This window comes from Toxorhynchites rutilus, chromosome 2, assembly GCF_029784135.1.
Source record: "Toxorhynchites rutilus septentrionalis strain SRP chromosome 2, ASM2978413v1, whole genome shotgun sequence".
NCBI classification, from domain to species: Eukaryota; Metazoa; Arthropoda; class Insecta; order Diptera; family Culicidae; genus Toxorhynchites; species Toxorhynchites rutilus.
This window is the reverse complement of record NC_073745.1, coordinates 230388317-230412331: the sequence shown is the minus strand read 5'-3', so window position 1 is coordinate 230412331 and position 24015 is coordinate 230388317. Positions and strand designations below refer to the sequence as shown.

Here is a 24015-nt window from a genome sequence, read left to right as displayed (position 1 = left end):
TTATGTCACCGACATTACCCACCCGTCTTTTTTAGATATGTACTTGAACACGAGATCTCGAGCGCAAAGCTAGGGGAAAAAGTTTCACATGAGAATAATTGAGACAGTTTTTAGGTAATATACGAGATGTTAGTGGCGAGGTAAAACAATGGCTTTTCTAAAAAATATTTAGCGAATGCAGTCTCAAAAAATAGAATGAACATTCGTTCCTGTAATTTATATTTCTGTAATCGTCTTATACTAATAAACTTGCTAGGAAAACCTACGACAAATTAATCGATACAATTTTGCAAAATATAAATCAGACAGTGAGAATTTCTATCAAAATTCCGCTTGCATAAAAAATATGATCATCCGAAGCACGTTATTATAAAAAGTAATAAAAAAGAACAACCACAAACATATAAAAATGTGATCATGAGAAAAGCAGCATTACATTTGAGTGTTGCAAGAGATAACCATCTCTGCATTGGTAAATGCATTGTAAGAATCCAGTTCTTTCGTAACATGTAAAAATTCATCTGTAGAATTCGATGCTTTCTGAGAACTTCTAGCGCTCATGGGTCCACTACGTTTCTCTTGGTACAATTTTTGCGTGACGCTCATGCATAGTCGGCTGTGCAGAGAAATGTGTACCATTAGGATTGTGGAAACACGCTCGAATTGATTAGCCCCTCGCACCGAGTATATACGCACACACATACCATCGTTTATTTTAGGCAGTTAGTTTTTCAGACTGAGAAGTTTCAGTTAGCTTCCATCAGTCGACGCTAGAACAAGAGAATAAAGCTTTGTAATCAAAATAAAACGTTTTTCCTCAGCTTAACTCGAATCCCACAGGATATTTGTCGAAGGCTGGGAACAGTTGATTGAAGGGATTACAATTGTTAGCAGTTTGGCTAAAAACTGAAAGACTCCACAGCATATTTGGACAAATCAATTGTACAAGCTGCTGCACAGTTGCATTTAGTTCCCGTTCACCACGGCGGCAGCGACAGCAATTCGACTGTTCTGATCACAAAGCGCCTTGCGTTGATCCTGCAGTTTTTTACGGAGCAAAGCATTCTGCACTATGGGTTGGGTATGAAACTGAAGCTCACGTTGGGATGGATAGCGAGCCTGTTGGGTTGACTGTTGCTGTTGTTCAGTTGCATTCTCAATGTTGTTTTTCATGAGCAATCGGCGCAAAATATCGATCACCGGTTTCGGATTTTGCTGAGAATTTGCTTAAAAATTGTTGCTGAGTTGTTATTGTTGATTTGATTTTGTTCTAGCATGTTGACTAATCGATTGGCGAGGCGTTGATTGAGGTATCTTCATCGAATCCACAAAGTTCAATTGTGTCCACGTGAGAGGTAGGTCCTGCCGACACCCATTCTGACTCTTCCTCGTTTGCTTTATGTTGGTGTCGTTGTTCATCTGCACTCGTGTAGTTTTTCACAGTAACATCTTGGTTCCGGTTACTGAACTCATAACTGCGACGGAACCTTGCTGCAAAATTTGACACAATAGGGTCATCTGCTACTACCGGACGGCGGTTGCAAGGCAGGGATATTCTCAATGACGAACGGCTGACTAGTCGTATAGCGGATAGGGCGGATACACACGAATTGCGTGTCCGATAGTATGATAGCCAGCAATCCGCAATTAGAATAGCCGGATCTTGTTCCTCTAGCGGAAGATTATCTGCATTCAACAATTTCGAACAATCATATTATTCAGAGAACAAATAGTCCGGACATGTTTTAAGAAATCTCACCAGCTTTATATCTCGTTTTTATTCAGCTGCACAAATCAAAACCACAAAAAATAAACTCCAACGTTCAGATAATTCTGTATCATGAATTAAAGACGTTCGATACGTAAACACCTCCTGACTGTCAACACGATGTCGATAATGTAGTACACCAATAACTTGATTTAGTACGACCGTACGTTGAAAATACGACGAATGGCTCGTACGAAAACAAGGATGGGATTAGCATACGTTTCCTATTCGTTCGAAAATGAAAATATAGGTGAATATTTACATGTTGATTTAAAATATTAAGAAAAAAAACACTAATGAACTCTTGGGTACGAGAGGGCCAGCAGCTTGCTTGTATCGTCAGTGACGATTAATCAAGGTGTTACGATATAAGACGTATTATAATGCTACTGGAGCATTTTACCATGTATTGTCAGAAAATCTACAAATTGGGTGTCAATTCCTATTAATTTTGTTATAAACTTGTACATATAATAAAATACTTTGTCCAATGGAGTTTCATTTTTTTAAATTTTTCCGTTCATTAGAATAATGTTACACTGTGAATCTGGCAGCATTGTACTAACGATTCCACAAATTTGCCACAGGGGCCAAGTCCTAAACGTCAAGTTAACAGCTGTTTGTGGTCGATTTTAAACGTTCGAGTATTTTTATGAAGGTTTCCGAAATTAATTTTGCAGATTTTATTTAGACAAGTATATTGTTCAATAATATTAGTAAGTATTCTTTCTTCATTTAATTAATAAACGATCACAAGTAATTATACTCGTAAGATCTAATAGCATGTATTGGGTTTTAAGAAACAACTTCATTGTTAAACTGTTCCAGTAAGATGTCACGAAAGGAAGCTCTCTCAACGTTCATCAATCAGATCCATGGGCGCCCAGTGGTTGTGAAACTGAACAGCGGCGTAGATTACCGTGGCGTCCTGGCATGTCTCGATGGTTACATGAACATCGCACTCGACCAGACTGAGGAATATGTCAATGGTCAGCTGAAAAATAAATACGGTGATGCGTTCATTCGTGGTAATAATGTTCTGTACATATCCACTCAAAAAAGACGTGTATAGTAAATCATCTCTACTGCTTAATTGAAAATACAACTTCCATTTCCAAATACAATGTTTTATTTCAATTCCACTAAATAAGTACACTTGTCTCACAATGAAACATGCAATTGATTTAAAATCATTCGGGATTGCTGCGCTCCGGCCAGTGAGTAATGATCGGTTGGATCATTGATTGCTTAATTTAACATCCTACAGTAGACTTCATTCGTATGTACAAAATTATTAAAGGTAACCAATTACATATTAACAATACATTTGATACATTCATTTATCTAATGAATCCCGTCCAAAGGTGAATAGCTCTTGTACTGGTATAATTCTGGTCCTCCGTAACCGTAGAGAAGCTTGCCTTTGCCATTCTCGTCGTAGTATGGATATCGATACTTAGGCCTGAAAATAAATTTATTTGAGTCACCACGTGTATTTCAGCGGATGCGATCTGCGTACTTACCTCTCAAAGTACTGGAAATTGGGTGCTTTCGGTTGCAGCGTCGAATCGGCAGTTGGAGCAAGGAGAACACACACCAACAGAAGAACCTGTGGATATACGAAAGAAATGATCATTCTTTTGCGTAAATTTCATTTATGCAACAATTGTGGGAGAAAGATAAGAAAAATATGTGCCTGATTGGAGAAAACAGCGAAGTTTCCCCTCCATAGCGATCAAAAGCTAGATACGTGACAGCACGTAAGTCGCCCTCGATCGTAATTTGACCGAATTCGGTTCAAGTGGTGCGTTGGCTTTTTGCTATCAATACGTGATTGCAATAACGACTGCCTTAACACAGTTCGAATACGATTGAAGGCCATCCGTGTTTTGGATTGACGAATTCAGGACAATAGTTTATCTTTCCTTCATTTCTTTTATGTGTCCAATGGAATTATAATTATGATTGCGTTGTTTGCAAATGCTGTGGTTATCCGGACTTCGGTTTCGTTTCTTTGATGTTTTGGTACGCACTGAATATTGATAAAACATAAAATTACGGTGGAACCCTGGTTTCCGCAAAATTAAGTAATCAAGGTCACCGCTGAGAACGAAATTCGTGGCTGACGCAATAAAGAACCAAAAATGAGGGGCAAACACGAAAAAAAAGGTATTTCAGCATGAAAACGATGTATTATCAATACATAAATCATTAAACTATCCATTTGTAGGGTCGTGTACACCATTGACCATTACCAAAACAAAAAGCAAGAATCTACCATTCACAGACAAATTCAAGGAATGCCTATAGAAATTCTGTAGAACTTCCTTCCGCGGATCGTCTGTTCGCGCTAACCACTATGCTTGCTGCGTTTCTCGTTGTCTCGTAACCGCTGGGTCTTTGATGAACGTAATTTTATTGTCTGATGGGGTCCTGTCATGCTTGAATCCGGAAACTAGCATATGTTCGGTTTTGGACGCATTAATTCTCTGTCTAACTCTCTCTGTTTCGTGCTTAAGTCTACCTTAACCTCAGTTCAGCTACCATCTCAAATGTTCTACCGACAACGCAAATCAGATCAATTAACACTAGAACTACCGACGTTTAATATATACCTAGTTCTACCGCACCCGTCAAATTGACGGATTTCTGATTAGCGCGTTTGTTGTATTTTATTTACTTAGTTTATGTTAATGACTATTTAAAATATCACATTGGCGACTGAGGAAAACTGGAAAACATTGAGAAGAGGAAAGAATCCGATTTTCCATCAAAACAGTGTTTTTCAAGAAGATATAGACGTTCATTAGAAAACGAGGAAAATATAGGTTATGTTACATTTTTTTCGTCAGAATTGCTATACTACACCAAAGTAGTGGCCGCTGGAAGCAGCGGATACTGTATGCTACCAAAGAGTATCGGCTGATTTTCAGCGGTCAAATAGAAGAGTACCGATCGGGTAGTGGCTGTTTAAAACAGCAGTAGGTTACCAAAGGGTAACGGCTGTGGTGAAACAGCGGAAATTGCCACGAGCATTAACGTGAGAAGGCTACCGGGTGTAGCGGCTGTGAAGCAGCGAAGGAATGCCAAAAAGGCGAAGTGGATTCCGAACGGACGGGAAAGCTATTTAGAAATAACGGCTCGCATAGCGATAGAGAAAAAAAAAGTAGTTTAAAGTGGAGAATCGACAAATTGATGGTAAGGTTCATTATAATATTATGAAAGGAGAGAAACAAAAGTAAGCTTCATTTTCAGCTATCCCCAAATTGTCACGATGGACAAGTGGGAAATTAAACCATTTAATTTCAAATCCTTGCATAGGAATAAGAGGAATTTTTATTTCGTCGTCGCGGCCACTGGTGAAACCGATAAAAATCGTATCCGAAACATTTTCCTCGCGAAGGGCGGGCCGGATCTTCAAGAAGTGTTTGCTGACGCTGATGGAGCTGACGTGAAGGAGGACGGAGTCGATTCAAATGCGGTAGCTATTGTAAACTACACTTACTTTGCACCCAAGCAACACGATACGTTTGAGCGTAACCTGTTCTGGACATTGGAACCGGATCCAGAAGAGACCCTGGTGAAGTTTATGCTCCGTTGCCAAGAGCAATCAACTAAATGTGACTTTGGGAAGTCTTCTGAAGAGAGCAGATCCATCAGCGTTATCGATAAAGTTATTTTGTTTGCTCTAAGTGATTTAAAAGAGCAATTATTGCAAAAGGATAATCTAAAAATTGATGAAGTCACGAAAATAGTGAGTTCATATGAATCGGTCAAACATCAGGCTCGAACAATCAGTTGCTCTGCTAGTGGTTTTTCTGAGAATGCTATGTTGAGTCAAGAGCTATCCAGCTCTGTCAACAGGATTCGACCTTCGACTTCGAGGGAGTGCATACGTTGTGGCAAAGTGGGCCACTATGCGTTCGATCCTAAGTGTCCAGCGAGAGATAAAGAATGTAATAAATGTAAGCGTTTCGGACACTTTGCCAATCAATGTCGAACAACCGGTTCAGTGATGCGTAAATTTGAGGGGCCCAAATTCAATAACAAGCACCCACGACAGGAACGGATTCGTGAAATAAGATCTAATACTGAACGACAAGAAGATGTGAAGGATAAAAGCTTCATATTCAATATTTCGGATGGTGACGAACTATTTAGGATGTCTGTAGGAGGCATACTGCTGCAACTAATGGTCGATTCGGGGTGCAAGAGGAACATCATTGATGAACAATCTTCAAGTACTTAAATGCAAACGGCGTTGAAATTTGGAACCAGAAGAAAGAGTGCGATGAAGTATTCCTTCCATATGGTAGAAATGCGAAACCTCTGACGGTACTAGGCTCATTTGATACTTCTATTACGATTGAAGATGTTGGAAAGATAACTAGAAAGATGGCTACGTTTCACGTAATTCGAGGAGGTCAGCAGTGTCTTTTAGGCAGGACAACTGCTACCGAGCTAGATTGGCTTACCCAGCACTCGTGGTGTTAATGCAGTAAAGGTTGAGGAAAAACGTTCGTTCCCGAAAATCAAAGGGGTTAAGGTATCTATACCGATTGATAAAGCTTGTGTGCCAAAACCCAAGACGACCCCCAATAGCTTTGATGGCGAAAATCGAGGACAAGTTGAACTCCCTCTTGGCGAACGATATCATTGGGGCGAACGAACGAATGGGGCGAAAGCCAACAACGATCGTTCATCAAATTGAAAGAGATGATCTCGAATATAAAACTGCTTCGTTTTTTCGACAATTCGCTGCGTACTCTCGTCATTCCAGACGCCTCACCGGTTGCTTTCGATGCTGTCCTTGTGCAGTTTAAAGGTCTAACAGATGAAAATCCTCGTCCTATTTCATACGCGAGCAAGAGTCTCACCCAGACAGAACGTAGGTACTGCCAAACCTAAAAGGAGGCACTAGCTCTGTCTTAGAGATCGAGTTTGGTGGCCAGGTATGGACCGTGAAGCCACTAACCGAGTCACATCATGCGAAGGTTGCAGATTAGTTGGACTACTAAATAGACCAGAGCCTATGTCACGCTGGCCACTTCCGAATAAGCCATGGGTTGACGTGGCCATTGACTTTCTTGGACCATTACCAGATGGTGTGTACTTGCTCGTTATAATCGATTATTACAGTCGATACAAGGAGGTGGAATTGATGAATAAGATTTCAGCCGAGGAGACAGTTTCCAGATTGGACAAAATGGGATACTGTGATATCTCCGCACAATTATTTTAGACAACGCCAAACAATTTGTGGGCACCGAGTTTGAAGAATACAGCAAGACACACGTAATTCACCTCAACCATTCGACACCTTACTGGCCTCAGGAAAACGGCCTTGTTGAGAGACAAAATCGATCGTTGTTAAAGAGGCTTCAGATTAGTAACGCTCTTGGCAGGAACTGGAAGCAGGATTATCTAGTAATGTTCTACACTACTCCGCACTCCGTTACCGGCCGTACACCAACGGAGCTTATATATGGCCATTCGATTCGGTCTAAAATACCGTCATTAGACGACATCGAGACTGCTCCTCCGTCCACAGATTTTGCTGATAAGGATTTAGAATCAAAGGAAAAAGGGAAGGATCGAGAGGACATCAAACGAAAAACAAAGAGGTCATCCATCGACTGCGGTGATTCGGTCCTCATGCAAAATCTACTACCAACAAATAAACTTCAGACGACCTACAATTCCAAGAAATACGTTGTGATGTCTCGATCTGGTGCTCGGGTAACTGTAGAAGATCCTGTTAGTGGAAAGTCATATGACCGAAATGCTGCACATCTTGAAAAGGTGATAGATCGCGTTGAATCAACACCATCGTCGGCTAGTAATGGAGTTGTGGAACCTTCAAGTAAAGCTGATGACGAACTAAGTGGTTCGTCCGTCGAAGACGAGTTTCAGGGATTCGAGATCGAACCGTTACCTAGGGTATCTCCTCGGGTATTGCTACCAGAGCGACAGCTGCGAACATGAAAGAAGCCAGCAAGATTTTCAGATTATCGAATGTAAAATACTATCTCGTAAAAGGGGAAGATGTGGTGCCTGGATACAATCCTGGTACTGATTAGGTGAGAGTGAGAGAGGTGAATACGGGTCTGGGGAGAACTGTCAGAGGGAGATTATTAAATACGGAGATTTGAGAGAAATAAAAAGCGTGTTTTGTACTGGTAAAATGATTGGTTGTTATTTAACTTAGAAAGCTATTTAAAATATCACAAAATCCAATGCTTTGTTTGGTTGTTTTTTGGAGGAAGCTTGTTCTCTGCAGCACATATGTTCATTGGAAAGTTATTCTGCCAAATGAAACAAGCACTGTTTTCTGGTCATGTTCTCATCACAAGTCTCTTTGTATAAAATCCACGAATTGATTGCTGCCAAGTCCAAAATATAGTAGAACACTTGCAATGGCCATCTACGAGACCCTGCTTTTACGCTATATTTGCGTGTCATCTGGTCAACTACATCTACTCCAAACTTGGTTTTATTGTAGAACGATACAATTTCAGGTATTTCTATTTTTACAATCTAAATTTCGTAACTACTCCAAACTCTAAACATATCGGACAACTATTGTGCGTAAACTGCACGAAATTGCATGCCTAATTGAATGCAAATACTTATTGATGTCCACTATTCCATGAATGATGCATAGATTGTTATAAACTTTGAAATTGCCAGATCCGTCAATTTGACGGGTCTCTGTAGAAATAGGTATAGATGGTACTGATTATGGAAGTTAAAGTCGGTAAACAGAAATTGAATATGAATAATAATTTGTCCTTATATCTCATGAAAAGTCATCGCAAAATTCTAGAACAATACATAGAAATTATATAAAATTTTTGACCATGAAATTTGAAATCCGTCTGTTGAAGATCGTGTCAAGCAAGTAAAATGCCGTTCGTCTTAAGGGGAAACCCCTGTCTGGAAAGTCCGAAAACAATGAATTTTCGTGATTTTTTTCGGATGTTAGGAATAAAGTGAAGTGTTCGGGTATTTTGGTTATTGTTTAGGGTATATTTGAAGATGTATTTTCCGTTTTTTGAGTGCACGATTAATGATTATTACGCTGTTAACAGTAATTATTTTTTATAAAAAATCGCTGTTTAGAAGGCCACAAAAAAAAGTCACAGAGGTTGTGTCCGAGATACGACAGCATAGTTGACGTAGGATTCCATTAGGCTATCTGTTGATTTTGGATATGTTTGAAGAATTACATCGTTAAACTCTTTGATAATGATTTGGTAGCCCCGAAAAGGGTCGTTTTGTTTGGTTGTTGGATATTATTTGTTCGCTCCACCAGTGTTCACCGAGTGATGATGACATAAGGATGGTAAACAGTCGTTGGATGGTGCGTATCAGATAAATGATACCGAAGTGGAACAAGATATGATGAAAACCGCCCTCTGTGATCTTAGACGAGATGCCTCCTATGGTATGTATGGATGAAATAAAGAAAAAAAAAATCACCAATGTAATATGAGATAATTACCAATACCGAACACAATTATCAATTTTTCTCATCAGTAAAAACATGTTACTTCAATATAGAGAAAACATATTTGAAATGCGAAAGGTAATTTCCTTTTAAAATTTTTACTTTCTTTCTCTTCTCTTGAATGGCGTTAACGTTCCCTGTGGAACTTTTGCCGTCTCAACCTATGAATTAATTAGCGTCATTTATTAATACTTAGTTGAGATTTCTTAAGCCAAATAACACGCCTTGAATGTATTCTGAGGAACAAGCTCTAGAATACGCGTGACCGCAGTGCAAGTCGAAGGAAATTTCTCTGACGAAAAATCCTTCGGCCAGAACGGGAATCAAACCCGAACACCCGGCATGATAATGTGAGACGCTAACCACTCGGCCACGGGTGCACATCATTTTTACTTTCTGAGTGTTTATTCAACCCAACGCGAATTCCAATTGGACTAACAGCACCTAATACTTTACTTTCATGTATTTTCAATGTCGATTTCCCCAAGGCAGATTGGTTTTGATGTCTCTGTTAGGGAGCACATTTCGGTAGGAACAGAAGCTCCCCCTACTTTCATGTATTTGCAATGTCGATTTCCCCCAGGCAGCTTGGTTTTGATGTCTCTGTTCGGGACCCGCCGCATGTGTCGTCAATTTCGACCAATCAGAAGTGGGTATTTCCGTTAGGATAGGGGTTGAGATTTTTCAATTGTTCGATAGTTAGTTACATGACATACAATGTTTTCATCAATATAAAAAAATGTTATGGAGTGTCGAAATCGATTGACGCAAAAATTTCATCAATACATTATGAAATGACTGAACAATAAGCGTTTGAAATTGGACAATTTTCAAGATGTGTTCGATTTTCGATTTCCAATTTGTACCCCAATATGTTCCCGAAAGACGTAATCCTACGTCAAAATCGAAAAAATGAGAAAACAAAGAACAGCTATGTAACGCTTTAGATAATTCATTTTTTGTTGCTGATAAAAAATTTCAGCCAAATCGGTCATGTACATCCTGAGATATCGATACCACTAGTTGAAAAAAACATGGTTCCGAGAAAAACGCGTTTAAAAATTCGTACAGCAACCCATGTACAGCAATATCCCATGAAGTGATTTTATACTTTTGGCTGTTACTTTACAACGAAATCAAATATCGAAAAAACTTTTAAGACAACATTTCTAAGGGCATAAGCTTCCCAAAAAAATGCAAACAAAAAAAAATCGATTTTTTCGATTTTCCAGTCCCCCCTTAAAACACCCTCGCGCAATGTCGAATAGAGGGTCCATCACCCTGTCGAAGCTCCCTGCGGAACTGGAATGAATCAGATAACCTATCCGATATTCGAACACCGCACAGTTTTCTGCCTATCGTAGCCTTAATCAGTCTAAGCAGCTTCTCCGGGAAGCCGATTTTGCCCATGATTCTGCATAGTTCTTTTCGTGTTATTGTATCATATCTGGCTTTAAAGTCGATGAGATGGTGCGTAAAATCGGGGCTCTATTTAAGGCCAGGCGCATATTGAGACGCGTATAGCGCGAGTAACTTGCCGCGATATAGCGCCTGTTTTTGTGGCTAATAAAAACAGATAGAACGGCGCAAATTGGCCAGATGACGTGAGATTGTGGAGCGCTCGTGAGACACGACTCGCGTGACGCTGTGGCTGAACCACAGTTTCTCGTGCTGGTCGTACCGGTTGTGGTAGTTGTGTTGGTGAACAATCATATAGTGCGGTGAGTTTGGCACTGTGTGGTCGTACCGGTCGGGTGATTGTGTTAGTAAATAAATATATCGCGCAAATTTGTGTGAATCAGACATTGTATGCGAGTGGCACGTTATTTGCACCAAACTGTGACTGAATATGCGCTCCACCACGCTACGTTTGTGGCACGTATGAGTCGTGTTGGTAGTCTCATGTTCGTTTACGAGCGCTATACGCTTCTCAATTTGCGCCTTGCCTAATGTGTTTTGGGCAATAAAAAGTCGGATATCATTGCACGATAGGGATCACAATTGACAGTAACGTTGTTCTCATCTCCATCTTCAACTATGTGCATCTTCAACAACGGGGATACAACAAGATTTTTTTTGGGTTGCGGGAAGACTCTTGTGAATTCACGGCTGATACCGACATAAGCCGGGTTCAGACGGTGCGAGTAAGCATACGAGTCGGTCTAGTCAGTTACTGCAGTACAGCTACTCACACCGTGTGAACACATCATGCCAGTTAGTGTCATGTGTGATTCGGCGTGCGAGCTACTTCAAATTTTTTTGAATTTACTCGCACTCGCATCCCTCAAAACGTCAAAAACAGAATTTAGCGCTCGAATCAGGGATGCCAAATCTTTACATTGTCTTTACATGTCTCTATTTTTAAGATATTTGAAAATATGCGAAGATTATTATAGACTTGAAAATTATTGAAAAAACAAATAAAACCCTCATAGTTTCTAAGCGGAATCGTTGTTATTAAACGGTTTTATTTAGCTTGCCCTGTAATCTGTTTGTATGTTTGTAACATGTCCCACATTAGTAGAAATTTGACCCCCTTCTTGTTGACCGATTGATCTGAAATTTGGAACACACCTTTATCTCTGTAGTCATTACAAAACTGCGTATTTCATTATCTTGTAAATCCAAGATAGAGGCCGCTACAAAATGGCGGATCCCTTTCTTCCTCAAAACCTCATCAATGTGGGTTTTCCAAAACCCCATCAATATGGGTATCAAATGAAAGGGCTTGACTAGCAGAATACAGTTATTTAAGAAAAATGCAAATCCAAGATGGCTGCCACTACTAAATGGCGGACTACATAGTTTCCCAAAACTTCATTAATATGGGTGTTGGGGGGAAGCAAACTACGCCACTGATGACTTGATCTGAACCTGCGCATCCGGACGGTGCCACTCCATGACGCACCCAGACAATCATTGACAGCTAGCTGTCATCACTGTCATTCTGAAAACTTCTCTCGTACCACACATTCTTTGCTAATCACAAAAAAGGAGTAGAGATAGAACCCAAAATAAAGTTGAATTCCCAAATTGTTAAATAATTGAATCATCCTGTCGTGCTTTGAACTTAAAACGAGGAGATCAAATGTAGGTAAAACCTAATAATGTAAAGTTCTTGTTTAATTATTGTTTCTCTTAATAAATACAGCTTTGAGCTCGCTATACATTGATAAAAACGCGTGCTGAATAGAACCTCCGAAACCCCCGTAACAATGGGTATCAAATGAAAGGGATTGACTAGCAGAACACGGTTATTTATGAAAAATGCAAATCCATCAAAATTCTACCAAATGGCGGACTACATATTATGTCAAAACACCATTAATATGGGTATCAAATGAAAGGGCTTGAATAGTAGATCACAGTAGATCATGAAAAATTAAAATCCAAGATGGCCGCAATCACAAAATAGCAATATACTTTATTAAACGGTTTTATTTAGCTTGAACTGTTCGTATGTATGTATGTATGTCTGTAGGATTGTCCCACAGTAATAGAAATTTGACCAATAGGAACTGACCGGATAGGAACTGCTGTCATTTTAAAACTGCTTATCTTGAAAAATCCAATTTGGCCTCCGCTCAAAATCGCTGATTCCATATCATCTCAAAAAAAAAGGTTGATTGAGATATGTGTATCAAACCAACGAACTTGACTTGGAGAACACACTATGTATTTTCTGCAATCTACTCAATATCGGTATCAAATGAAATTTTTTGACTGATAGAATACAGTACAATGCCTTTATTGTAGAGAAATATTCTAATGAAACAGATAATGTACTAAAAACTAGAAAATAAAATGAGTAAACAAAAACTTTTTAAATTATAAAATCCATTCATTTTCATTATCCACAATTAGTGATTTCATCATATGTCCCACTATTTTATTTTAGTCTTATCAATGCCCTAGACTAATGAAGGAGAGGTGTGATAACTACTAACTGCAACTTGCCTAATTATTTTCTCTAGCTTTTAGTACATTATTATGTTTAATCACAAATAAACCGTTTAACTTAAAAAGTTTTTTTACTCATTTTATTTTGTTTTGCACGCTGGTGGGGCACGTTTTCTTTTTGAGATAGTTTTCTTGGGATTCTAAATATAAAATCATTATCGGGCACAATTTTCATTCGAAATTCACTCACAACTTCCAAAAAAAGTATTGTTCTAAAAAACAGAATACATATTCCATTTAAAAAAGTAGATTTTCATTCATTATTTTAGTTTTTGAGGCGTATTCATTCCTCCTGCAAATCTACTATCATTTTCATTTCACAAATTGGTACACGAAGCTGCTGTCAAGGCGAAATAATTCAAAATTTGAAAAATCTTTTAGACTGCCATTTGTAGCACTACATACTTTCGGAATTATTTTAGCTATGGATGCTTTCGAGATTCTAAAAAAATATCGACAATAATCTGAACGATATTCCAGAAGAAAGGTACAACATTTCTAGTTTCACTTATGTAGGTATAGCATCCCTCATGAGTGTATCTTGCGTTGTATTTGTGGAGCAATTAAATCCAACAGTTTTTTCACTTTTTCAGGTGTTATTCTCAACACTGCTCTGTACTCTCGGGGATCATCATCGTAGAGTTACTTCAATATTGTATTTGTTGCTCCTTTTTTTTGCATCCAATTCCTGGACCGAATCCTTTTTTCTTTCTGCTTTTTCCGGATAGTACCTTCAGTTCAAAGAAATTCAGCACAAAGTATTTTTAAACACGGCCAGTGTGTGTTTAGCGATAAAATTGTGTAATGATAAATTCAACTGAAAATCTAAGACGAAAACTGCCAATAAAGAAGTCGATTTCGGATCAATCATCTGACAAATTCGGATCTGATTGCTGTTTCTGACGATTTGATGGACATTTGAAAAACCGCCTGGCATCTCTGGAAAACCTGTGCCGTAGTATCTAGTTTCTTGCCAGCAGCTCACATTGTGTGAACGGACAAGGCGAGTCAACCATTTGTCAAGCGAGTTCACCGGGTCAGTAGCTGCTCATTGTGAAGCCAGCTACTAGCAACGTATAAATGGGCCTATAGGATGGAAAAAATAGATCTTCTAGATAGTTACCAAATGGCAAGCTCAAAACTTTGTAGGGGATTGAGGTGAGATCATCATTATTAATTTATAACAACAGCAAGTTATCCGAACACATCGTTAATGTCAACAGACTTAGTAAATTTACTTTCAATTAACTTTCAATTTCAATTAACTAAGCTAGCTTTTTTCCAACTTATCTGCTTATCCTATAGGAGTGTTGGCATTCAGGGCATTCATCTTGTGACGTCAGGAAGTTGGTTCGTAAATTATTTAAAAAACATTATTAGGAAATCAACAATTGACGTATGTTCAGTTTTCAGCTGACAACGATCCCATAAAATCCAAACATGTCACACGTCTGTCATGTAGTCGATTCTTGATTTTGGCGCCAGTTCTAAACAACGAGCTTTCCCCTGGAATTGATGTCAACATCTAGTTCAGTGTTGTTATTATTATTTATTTATCTTCGACATAAAAACCGTACAGACATTTTCATCTATTAAGTCTCAGTCTAAACACGTTTTTGGATACGCCAAATTCAAACATATGAGCCACTTCGTTGAACTTGTTGCAACAGACGTCCAGTAGATTTTTCATTCCATAGTTGGTGCGGTGGTTCGATCGGCGGAAAAAACTGATTGTCTCGTCACTCGAGGAGGTGTGTTGAAGCGAAGTTTTGCTAATAAGTTAGCACAGTCAATGTGATTAGTCAGGATATCAAAGACGAGTAATCGATGAAGAAGTGCTTGTCTCATTACTAATGTTGGCAGGACAACGGTTTTCGTACCCTGGTAGATTCGTTCTATCTCTCTAATTGAGATTCCTAAGATCATAACGGATAAAAGGCTTTTGGACTCGCTCTATCCGATTTATGTGGACTACATGGAACGGGGCCCAGACTTGTACCCCGTATTACAACACACTACGCACCAAAGAGCAGTACAGCGTTTCAAACAACATATATCGCCAAAACATTTCGTGTTTCGTTTCAAGAAGCCTAGCATGGAATATGCTCTCGTAGAGGTGATGTGTTCCGCCAACCGTAGTTTACTGTCTACGAGAATCCCCAGATCCTTTACGACACTCGTACGCTTCAAACTTGTCGTCGCCATTTTATAGTCGAAGACAATCGGTGTTCGTGAGCGACTGAATGAAATTACGCAGTTGACATTGACTTCCATCCCCTTTCTAAAATTTTTTGCAATTTTTGACGTAGGACTACGTCTAACCGGAAGATATAGGGGGTGAAATGGAAATCTAGGCACTGAACAAGTAGGAAAAAATGCAAGATTTGGAACGCTTATAACTCGAGCATTTCTCAATAGATCGCAAAGGTTTTTGCATCAATTGATAGGAAATATATCTACGCATCTATCATAACGAATAACATTTCATTTTTCTTGAGATAAATAATTGAATAATTGTGAAATATCAAGCATTGTCAAAATGCACTAGGTGCCCATTTTTGATTGGTCCATTTTGTGCTCCTCAAATCGAACCGACCAAAACGGGCAACCAGAGCAGCAGCGAAATAGAATGAACCACGATTGGAAAGGAAAAAGAAAAAAATGAACGAAACATTGGTCGCAGTCTCACACATGCGTAATTCTCGAGCCAGCCAGTCAGCTTAAAAATCCCCGCTCCGCTGCCGTAACGATCATTCTCATTCAAACCGTACACCACATCGGTTCGCATCACAACACATCAACAAACCAACCCAAGCAGCCATGTCTGGACATGGTAAAGGAGGAAAAGTGAAGGGAAAGGCAAAATCCGGCTCGAACCGTGATGATCTGGAGTTCCCCGCAAGGGTAGCTAGGCCGAGCGCGTTAGTACCAGTGCACCAGTCCACCTAGCCGGCGTTATATAGTTTCGGCCGCCGAAGTGATCGAGTTAGCTGGTAAAGCTGCTCGCGACAATAAGAAAACCCGCATTCGGAACAGAACACATTCGGTTCGGTGGACATCAAGACAACATGCAGTTGCAGCGAGTGGCGAGTGGCAAACGCAATCGTAAAACGGCATCAGGTAGCAGAAGAAAAAAGTTTGTTCTTTATACACACTGCTTTGGTGGCAAATCCAGAACAAGGCGGCATCGAGGGCGTTCGAAATGGTTTTTTTTCAAAACCACGAGTACTAAGTTTTCTAAATTTGAACCATTCCATAAAACAAGGCGCTTTTCAGGGCCATTAAGTCTTCCAAAAAAGAGTTTAGGAAATACAGTTCAATGCTTTCTAAAACAATATCCAAAATAATAATAAAACACAAATTGATTTTTTCATAATTTGTTTGCCAGGATATGATGAGTATGTGAATTTGGCAGTTGTTCTGAGCTTATTGATTTTCACCAATTCTTAAATTGCTTCTAGATTGAAAGTACAGTAATTTACACTTATCTCGACATTTAGCTAATTGGTCGGACCTGTAATGCGACATATTTAGTTGGACATTTTTGTAAACATAGAGTTCGGGGTCCAAATTATGACCCCACATTGAAGGTCGACACTGTACCACTGTCATCGCAAATGTTCAATTACAGGTTAAAATTACCTCCAATCCGATACTGAGTGGTGGTAATGCGACGTGCCATTGAATGTAATTTACTGTAAAATATGTCACAAGCTGGATGGGAAGAAATTTTCCAACTGTGAAAGCTGTGGCGAGTGGCAAATGCAATCGCTAAACAGCAAGGTTTAGCCGAACAAGATGGGGATATCGAGTGATAACAAAACAATAAACTCTTTAGATTGAAGATAATTTTGTGATCCTGAAAAGGACCCTTTTAGCCTGCATGTGAATCCAACGAGCGAACAAATCGTAATGAATGTATTTTTTTGCCATCGCTCCCTTTTAACGCTCATTCGTTCGTCTCGTTGGACTCGCCCCTCTGGCTGAGTCTGCCGATTTGTCTCTATCCTGTGAGTGTGTACCGCTAGAGTATAAAACACGCGGACCCCAAAAAAATATCTTATTTTCTTTCAAACCGTAAACCCGTGTGGTTGTATGGCATCGGCATCGTGGACGTAACAAAGGAGGACAAGTTAAGGGAAAGGCAAAGTCTCACTCGAACTGTGTAAGTCTTCAGTTCCCTGTTGGTCGCATTCACTGATTGCTCCGCAAGGGTAACTAGGCCGAATGGATTGGTGCCGGAGCACCAGTATACCTAACAGCGATTATAGAGTTTCGGCCGTCGGAGTGCTCGAGTTGGCTTGCAAAGCTGCTCACGACAATCAGAAAACCCGCATCAAAAACAGAGCAGCTTCGGTTCGGCGCTCATCAAGGCAACAATTAGTTTCAGTGAGTGGCAAAGTGTTTCTCCGGCACGTCGCATCAAATGTTATTTACTGAACAACATGTCACAAGCTGGATGGGAAGAAATTTTCCAACTGTGAAAGCTGTGGCGAGTGGCAAACGCAATAGCTAAACAGGAAGGTTTAACCGAACAAGATGGGAATATCGAGTGATAACAAAAACACAACACCAAAGGTTCTTTTCAGAACCATCAACATATTCATGAATAGTAAACAGTAAACTAATCAATTTTTAAGGTAGATAGGTAGGTATTCACGTAGGAGAAGAAAATAAAACAATATATTTAAAATATATATTTAACAAAAGCTGTCCCCTTTGTATAGTCCTACGTCACTCCGGTTATGTCCCCGACATTACCCACCCGTCTTTTTTATTTTATAAATTCGTTTATTTTTACAGGCTCAGTTACATTAGTTTAAAGGAGCCGAAATCTTAAATATATTTTTTAAACTATATATATGAACAATTTTCTTAGCTCTATGGTTAGTAATGTGGGAAACCGATTACTCGCGGTGGATTCGAGATTAGAAGGGTGACATATTTTTCTCAGGAAAAGGATGGGGTATAAGGAAATTATTACAATGTTGATAATCATACACACTCAATTCTTAAATCTATTCGTACATCTATTGTGAATTTACATTTCATTCTCCTGTTTATAGCAAGCGGACCAATTATTCACAAAGGAAGAAATGGAGGGTATAAGGATATAAGGATAATCACACACGAACATCGATAGATTTAAGGAAAACATATATTTGGGACATGTAATCAAGGTCTAACCGAGTCAACACATCTCTCACCGGCACATTGGGCTGCCTTCCTCTAGCCCGAAGGGAGTTCTCTAAATTCGATCTGGGAACAAGATACACCTCACACGACCTAGTTCAGGACCATAATTTGGGTCCAAATTCGAAAGTGTAATCTCTATCAGATAAGTCTCACCGATCGTTTACGTTTTGCATTAGATCGCCAATTCCGTCAACGCCAATTGTTTCGTCATTAGTCGCACACGGTACCGTGAAAGTGGTAAAAATATCAAATGTTTTTGAACTATGTTAAAATTGGATAATTTTAGAGATCTATATTTTTTCCTATGAAATGGGCCATCAGGGATTATTCGGAGGCTCATCGTTTCTGATATGAACAGAAAAGTGCGCTAACGTGAAATAGCAGAACAATGCTAGTCATTTGAAAAGTCCATGCAAAGTCAGAGAGATGGCACTACTGGCGCGTATCGAGATTATGTTCGGTTTGTAGCATTTCTTGGAAGAACACACACCAAATTTCAGGCAGATCGGTCTGTTTCTTTGTGTTTGGCATTCGTTCGAGTCGAATGATTTTTTCTCATCAACGCCTAAGCTTCTGCATCAACAGTTGTGGTTGCAAAATTAATGGCAATAGAGTTCCAACTCATTTCACATTCCACCTGTTCTCCAGACTTGGCTCCATCGGAATACTAAAGGGTGTCCTACATCAAATTGCATCACGCTGTAGAAAATCACCTATTAGGTGTTTTCTCTTGAAAATTTGGGTAGAAGTAGTTTAGAGTGTATTGTTTACACTGTATTTTTATCGCTGTCAGTTTTTCGAAAATTGGAAAAAATGGTGTCTCCCGAAAAGCAAAGTTGTGAATTGATTTTGCGCATGTACCTGCAAATCCTCAACTCTCTCATCGGGACATCGGAAAACAACTCAGAATCGTGCGGCCAATGGTGAGTCGTGTGATTGAACGTTACTACGAACCTCTGAGCATCGAACGGAAGAAGAAATGCTGTCAGAATATGTGTTCTGTTAGCGATCAGGATGCGTTTAAGCGGAATCCCAACGCTTCGATGACGGATGCGCCCAAAAAATGAATTTGTCAATGTTTTTTGTTCAGAGAGCCAAGGACTGAGAGGTGCTGCATACGTACAAAGTGCCAAATCGTGAAAAACGACAAAGTCTGAGAAGTCACGCGCCCGGAAACTGTGCACCCAGATGCTGACGAAGCCTCATTGTCTTCGTCACCGCTCATCTCAAGTTTGATATTCCGGAGGAAGTAAGGAAGCAGAAACTTCCTAAGTTTGCCAGGAAATAAATGATTCGGCAAGCGATCTGCACATGTGGCAAACGAAGTGCGCCTTTTGTGACTACGGGACTGTAAACGGGCAGATCTACCTCAAGGAGTGTCTTCAAAAGCATATGCTTCTTCTGTTGGAGTAAAACGAGGGCCCTTCGATTTTCTGGTCGGAACTAGCTCCGTGCCACTATTCAAAAGTCATTGGACATTGGACACGAAACGAACAAAATAGAGCTGCGTTGAACGAAGTGTATAAGCCTAGGAGGAGACTATGCTGAAAAATCAAAAATGTGCCGGTGAGAGATGTATTGGCTCGGTTAGAACTTGATTACATGTCCCAAATATTCTTCTTCTTGAATGGCGTGAACGTTACCTGTGGAACTTTTGCCGTCTGAACGTATGCATTAACTAGCGTCATTTATTAATACTTAGTTGAGATTTCTTAAGCCGAACAACACGCCTTAAATTTATTCTGAGGGGCAAGCTCTAGAATACGCGTGACCACAGTGCAAGTCCGAGGAAATTTCTTTGACGAAAAATTCCCCCGTCCAGAACGGGAATCGAACCCGAACACCCGGCATGATAATGTGAGACGCTAGCCACTCGGCCACGGGTGCACGCTATATCCTTATACCATTCTTTTTTTCCTTTGCGTGTTTTTGGCCCCCTAGCTATAAACAGTAGAATAAGTTGAAATGTAAATACACTATAGATATACGAATAGCTTTAAGAATTGATGTTGATCATCAACATTTTTATAATCTCCTTATATCCCATCCTTGTCCTTATAAAAAACATTTCACCCTTCTAAACTCGAGTCAACCGCGAGTAATCGGTTTTTTACCTTACTTACCATATAATTAGGAAATTGTTTGCATATAATTATAAAAATAGAGTTGAAAATTCGGCTCCTCAAAACTTATGTAACTGAGCCTGTAAAAATAAACGAATTAATAAAAAAAAGTAGTGTTTTTGCATGGACTTTTCAAATGACCCTCGTATAAAACACGTAATAAAATCACCGCGTGAAACAACGCGTTTTCAACCTATCATTAAATAAGTTGGTGTTGAGAAAACGGTTAATTTCAGAATTTCAATTGTTTTCTGCTTCCGATTGCATTACACCACCCTATGCTTACAAATGTCAATAGACAGACAACATTAGATACTCGACAACAACACAACGTGTTTATATAACGTGTTGTAAGAAGTGGGCATTTTTGGTTTTGATGATAATATATTAGATTCTAAACGCGATCGGAAAGACGTTCGGAGAATTCGGGAATGTAATGTTGTGATATTTCGTGGTAGCAGTACAGAAAATAATAAAAAATCGAGAGATAACGTCGGACAGTACATAACCTCAAAATGGCGAATATTTCCCTTCCAGCTCCGCTCAAGTTGGGTGGAGGGGATAGTGATGCAATGAAAATATTCAAGCTGCAGTGGAATTATTACTCACTTGCTACGGAGGTAGCGCAAAAGCCTGTTAATCAACAAATCGTGACGTTGATGGCGGTCATGGGAGTTGAAGGTGTGGTACTGGTAGAGGAGCTCCAACCGACGGAAGCTGAACGTGCAACACCGGATACGATTTTGGCTCGAATAGAGCAGCATTTGATTCCACAGCAGGACAAACGTATGGAAAGAGCAGAATTTAACACAATGCGCCAGAATGAGGAAGAAAAAATAGAAGATTTTGTGAAACGTTTGATGAAAAAGGCGATAGCTTGTGGATACGCAACGGAACAACAAGAAGAACCGTTGAAATACCGATTGATTATCGGTGCTCGAGATAACCTGATTAAAAAGATGTTACTAAAAGAAATATGAGCGTATGACGACAGTGAAAGAATCTTCTACAGACACCCTAAAGTTGACAACTACGAAAAGGATGGAGATTCATTGTAAATACTGGGTAGTACGGTGAGGACACAAATCTCCTCACCCACTCCTTCTGCTTTCTAGATGTGGATTTTGGCCAGTTGGTTCGGTCCAGCGGACCCTTCGAAATCGCGATGGTGACGGCGCTGGCTTTTTCCGACGGACTTTAGATTGCCAGGTTTCGTCCAGGAGAATTTCCCTGTGTTTCAATTTTTGTACATTTAGGAATACTAATTAACACAAAATTCGTACCGAATACCGGTACTTGTTACTTGTTGCTCATTTAAATAAATGATCTTTTATCTGATACTTAAGAACAATGCTCACACTGAAAATCGATTCAAATTACAATCACAAAAACCTCACGTTATACAATAGACCTTACATTTGAAACGCGCGAACAAGGTACAATGCTTCTGCGACGTCGGATAGTAGTAAAATGGTCGAAGAACATTGTAGTCTTCAGATAAACCGCAGGGTATCTCGCGATTCAGAGTTCAAGCTCAGCCGAAGATAATTCCCCCAAAGCATCCCCTTGTGTGCATTTTGCTTCGACCAACTATCCTTAAATACAGCCTTCTCATTTCCCTCCCCAAACTCAAGGCCACGAAAGTAAGCGCTGCGCAAACAGACACTCATTGGTCCAACAACTTTGGCGATGCTTTCGCGCTGTTCCTGCCATGTGGTGGGATGGGGAATCTAAGATCTTATGTATACTTTCTGGAGTATCTTCTAGATAACATTGAGTTGTGACTTAGTGGAGATATTAAAATTAACACAAAATTATTGTTAAAAAAATAAATTCAAAAAAACAAATAAACTCAACTCAATAAATATGCACACAAATAATAAATGGGTAAATAAATAATCTGAAAACATCACAACGGTTGTTACAACTGTTACAACGGGACAATGCCATACAACATCATAAGGACCATTTTATGTCAGTCCCAGTCAGTCAGCGCTTTCCTACCAAAAAGCTCAATGTCGGCCCCTAAGGACCGACACGGGGCTCAACGTGTCAAAGGAAAGAGATAACTGCAGTGGGATGATTTATGCTGAGCCGAATTGCGTTGAGGAAAATCTTTTTCCATTTTTGTTCTTCATGAACTATGGAATATGAGAAACTTAGTTTCGTACATATTGAAAATATTTTATTTTTTCAAACTAAATCATTTATATATAATTTCAGCAGTGAACAATCATCTAGCAGATCCATCACGAATCCGAAGCGCGAGACGGTAATAATTGTGATTTATTTTCAATACTTTATGGTTTGATTAATTAACTCAAACTTGGCCCCCAATTAACGAGCGTTTTATGAAACCGGCACATTTTCCAGTGTCGAATGGGGTTCAAGCGGGGTTTGTGTGTTCAACTTCACTGCGAACCCAATAGCCTCCACCTGTGTTGACGCGCGCGCCTGTACCGAAACTGAGCCAACCGTGTCTCGCCATGCGCGAAAGTGGTACACCGATTACGTAAAAAACGAATAACTGAGGGAAAACTGTGCCGCTTTGCGGTGGTAACGTCATGTTCCAATCTACCATGCCTGTCGATGCAGAGAGCCATTTTTGCACAGCTTCCTGGTCAAACTAGGTAACAAACAGCCACAATAAACTCATAAACATGGGAGAGCTTTGTAGGACACTTTCATTGACTCACTTTTGCAATTAGTGCTTGCACCATTCTTATCCCCACAACCAAATGTCTTTTGACTTTAATTAATGAAAATATCATCGGATATATCGTACGGTATTACTCACAGCAAAACAAATGGAACGGATCCGCGTCATGGCAGTCTGTAGTGTTCCAAGACCGTTAAGAGTGCGTGCGATGCTCCAAATGTTATGTCCAATCGTTTGTTTTTTACGTAATTTTAATCCCTCCTCCGAGGAACTGGTATTCAGCCACTGACACTGATGCTGCTGCCCTAAAAACAGGTGAATATGTTTCAACAGGTCACACCCCGCAAACAACAACGCAACGATCTGCACGTCCTTTCGAAACTCACTTCACTGATTGGATGCCTGGTGAAATCCGAATCGCTCGCGTTGCCGCCGCTGCCGTCGTCACAGCTTTATCTTATGGATTCCGACTTGAGACTGGTTGAGCCGGGCCGATTTGGGGAGCTGCGAACATACGCGATACGATTGGACGCGTGATTGTTTGGGGGTAACCGCAGACGAAAGTGAATTGAGCTCCTGCTCGCACGATGGAGCGACGATGTTGGTGGGAGCTTTTGCTGGAATTTGCCATACCTTCCATCGATACCAATGGTATGCGCATAGTGGTGCGATTAGTGGCAGTTGTGGTTAGTATATTTTTATTGTTCCAACTAACAGCTTTATTAGATATCAGATTTTCGTCAAAAGTGGTAATTTTGTTCTTCATCGCAAAACATTATGGCGGGTTTACATTAGGGAG

At 39.8% G+C, this 24015-nt stretch overlaps 2 protein-coding genes and 1 long non-coding RNA gene across 5 annotated transcripts; 2 read left to right on the top strand and 1 right to left on the bottom strand.

The window, feature by feature from the left end:
- The first annotated feature begins 2352 nt into the window (after window positions 1-2352).
- On the top strand, window positions 2353-2903 carry LOC129767882 (U6 snRNA-associated Sm-like protein LSm6). Of its 3 annotated transcripts, none has more exons than XM_055769132.1 (2): window positions 2353-2484; window positions 2597-2898. In XM_055769132.1, the coding sequence occupies exon 2, from the start codon at window positions 2601-2603 to the stop codon at window positions 2838-2840; it is 240 nt and encodes a 79-aa protein (XP_055625107.1). In that variant the 5' UTR covers window positions 2353-2484; window positions 2597-2600; the 3' UTR covers window positions 2841-2898. The 3 variants fall into 3 exon arrangements, with proteins under 3 accessions (XP_055625107.1, XP_055625108.1, XP_055625109.1); XM_055769133.1 differs by having other exon boundaries at window positions 2356-2484; window positions 2569-2903; XM_055769134.1 differs by having other exon boundaries at window positions 2365-2484; window positions 2601-2903.
- LOC129767883 (uncharacterized) lies at window positions 2881-23783 on the bottom strand. The gene is made up of 4 exons (XM_055769135.1): window positions 23603-23783; window positions 23355-23521; window positions 3292-3377; window positions 2881-3230 (listed from the first exon to the last, which is right to left on the bottom strand). Exons 2-4 carry the CDS (start codon window positions 23382-23384, stop codon window positions 3113-3115), a joined length of 234 nt encoding a protein of 77 aa, XP_055625110.1. The 5' UTR covers window positions 23385-23521; window positions 23603-23783; the 3' UTR covers window positions 2881-3112.
- On the top strand, window positions 11496-13010 carry LOC129767884 (uncharacterized). Its single transcript, XR_008741590.1, has 2 exons — window positions 11496-12368; window positions 12430-13010. It is a non-coding gene; the product is annotated as an uncharacterized LOC129767884 (long non-coding RNA).
- Window positions 23784-24015: the final 232 nt, after the last annotated feature.

Bases quoted from the DNA above. Each gene is read 5' to 3' on its own strand.
- LOC129767883 (XM_055769135.1), bottom strand. From the start codon at position 23,384: ATGACGCGGATCCGTTCCATTTGTTTTGCT. The intron at 3,378-23,354 runs GTGAGTAATACC...GTATATCCACAG, and splicing joins TCCGTTCCATTTGTTTTGCT to GTTCTTCTGTTGGTGTGTGT. The intron at 3,231-3,291 runs GTAAGTACGCAG...ATTTATTTTCAG, and splicing joins AATTTCCAGTACTTTGAGAG to GCCTAAGTATCGATATCCAT.
- LOC129767882 (XM_055769133.1), top strand. From the start codon at position 2,601: ATGTCACGAAAGGAAGCTCTCTCAACGTTCATCAATCAGATCCATGGG.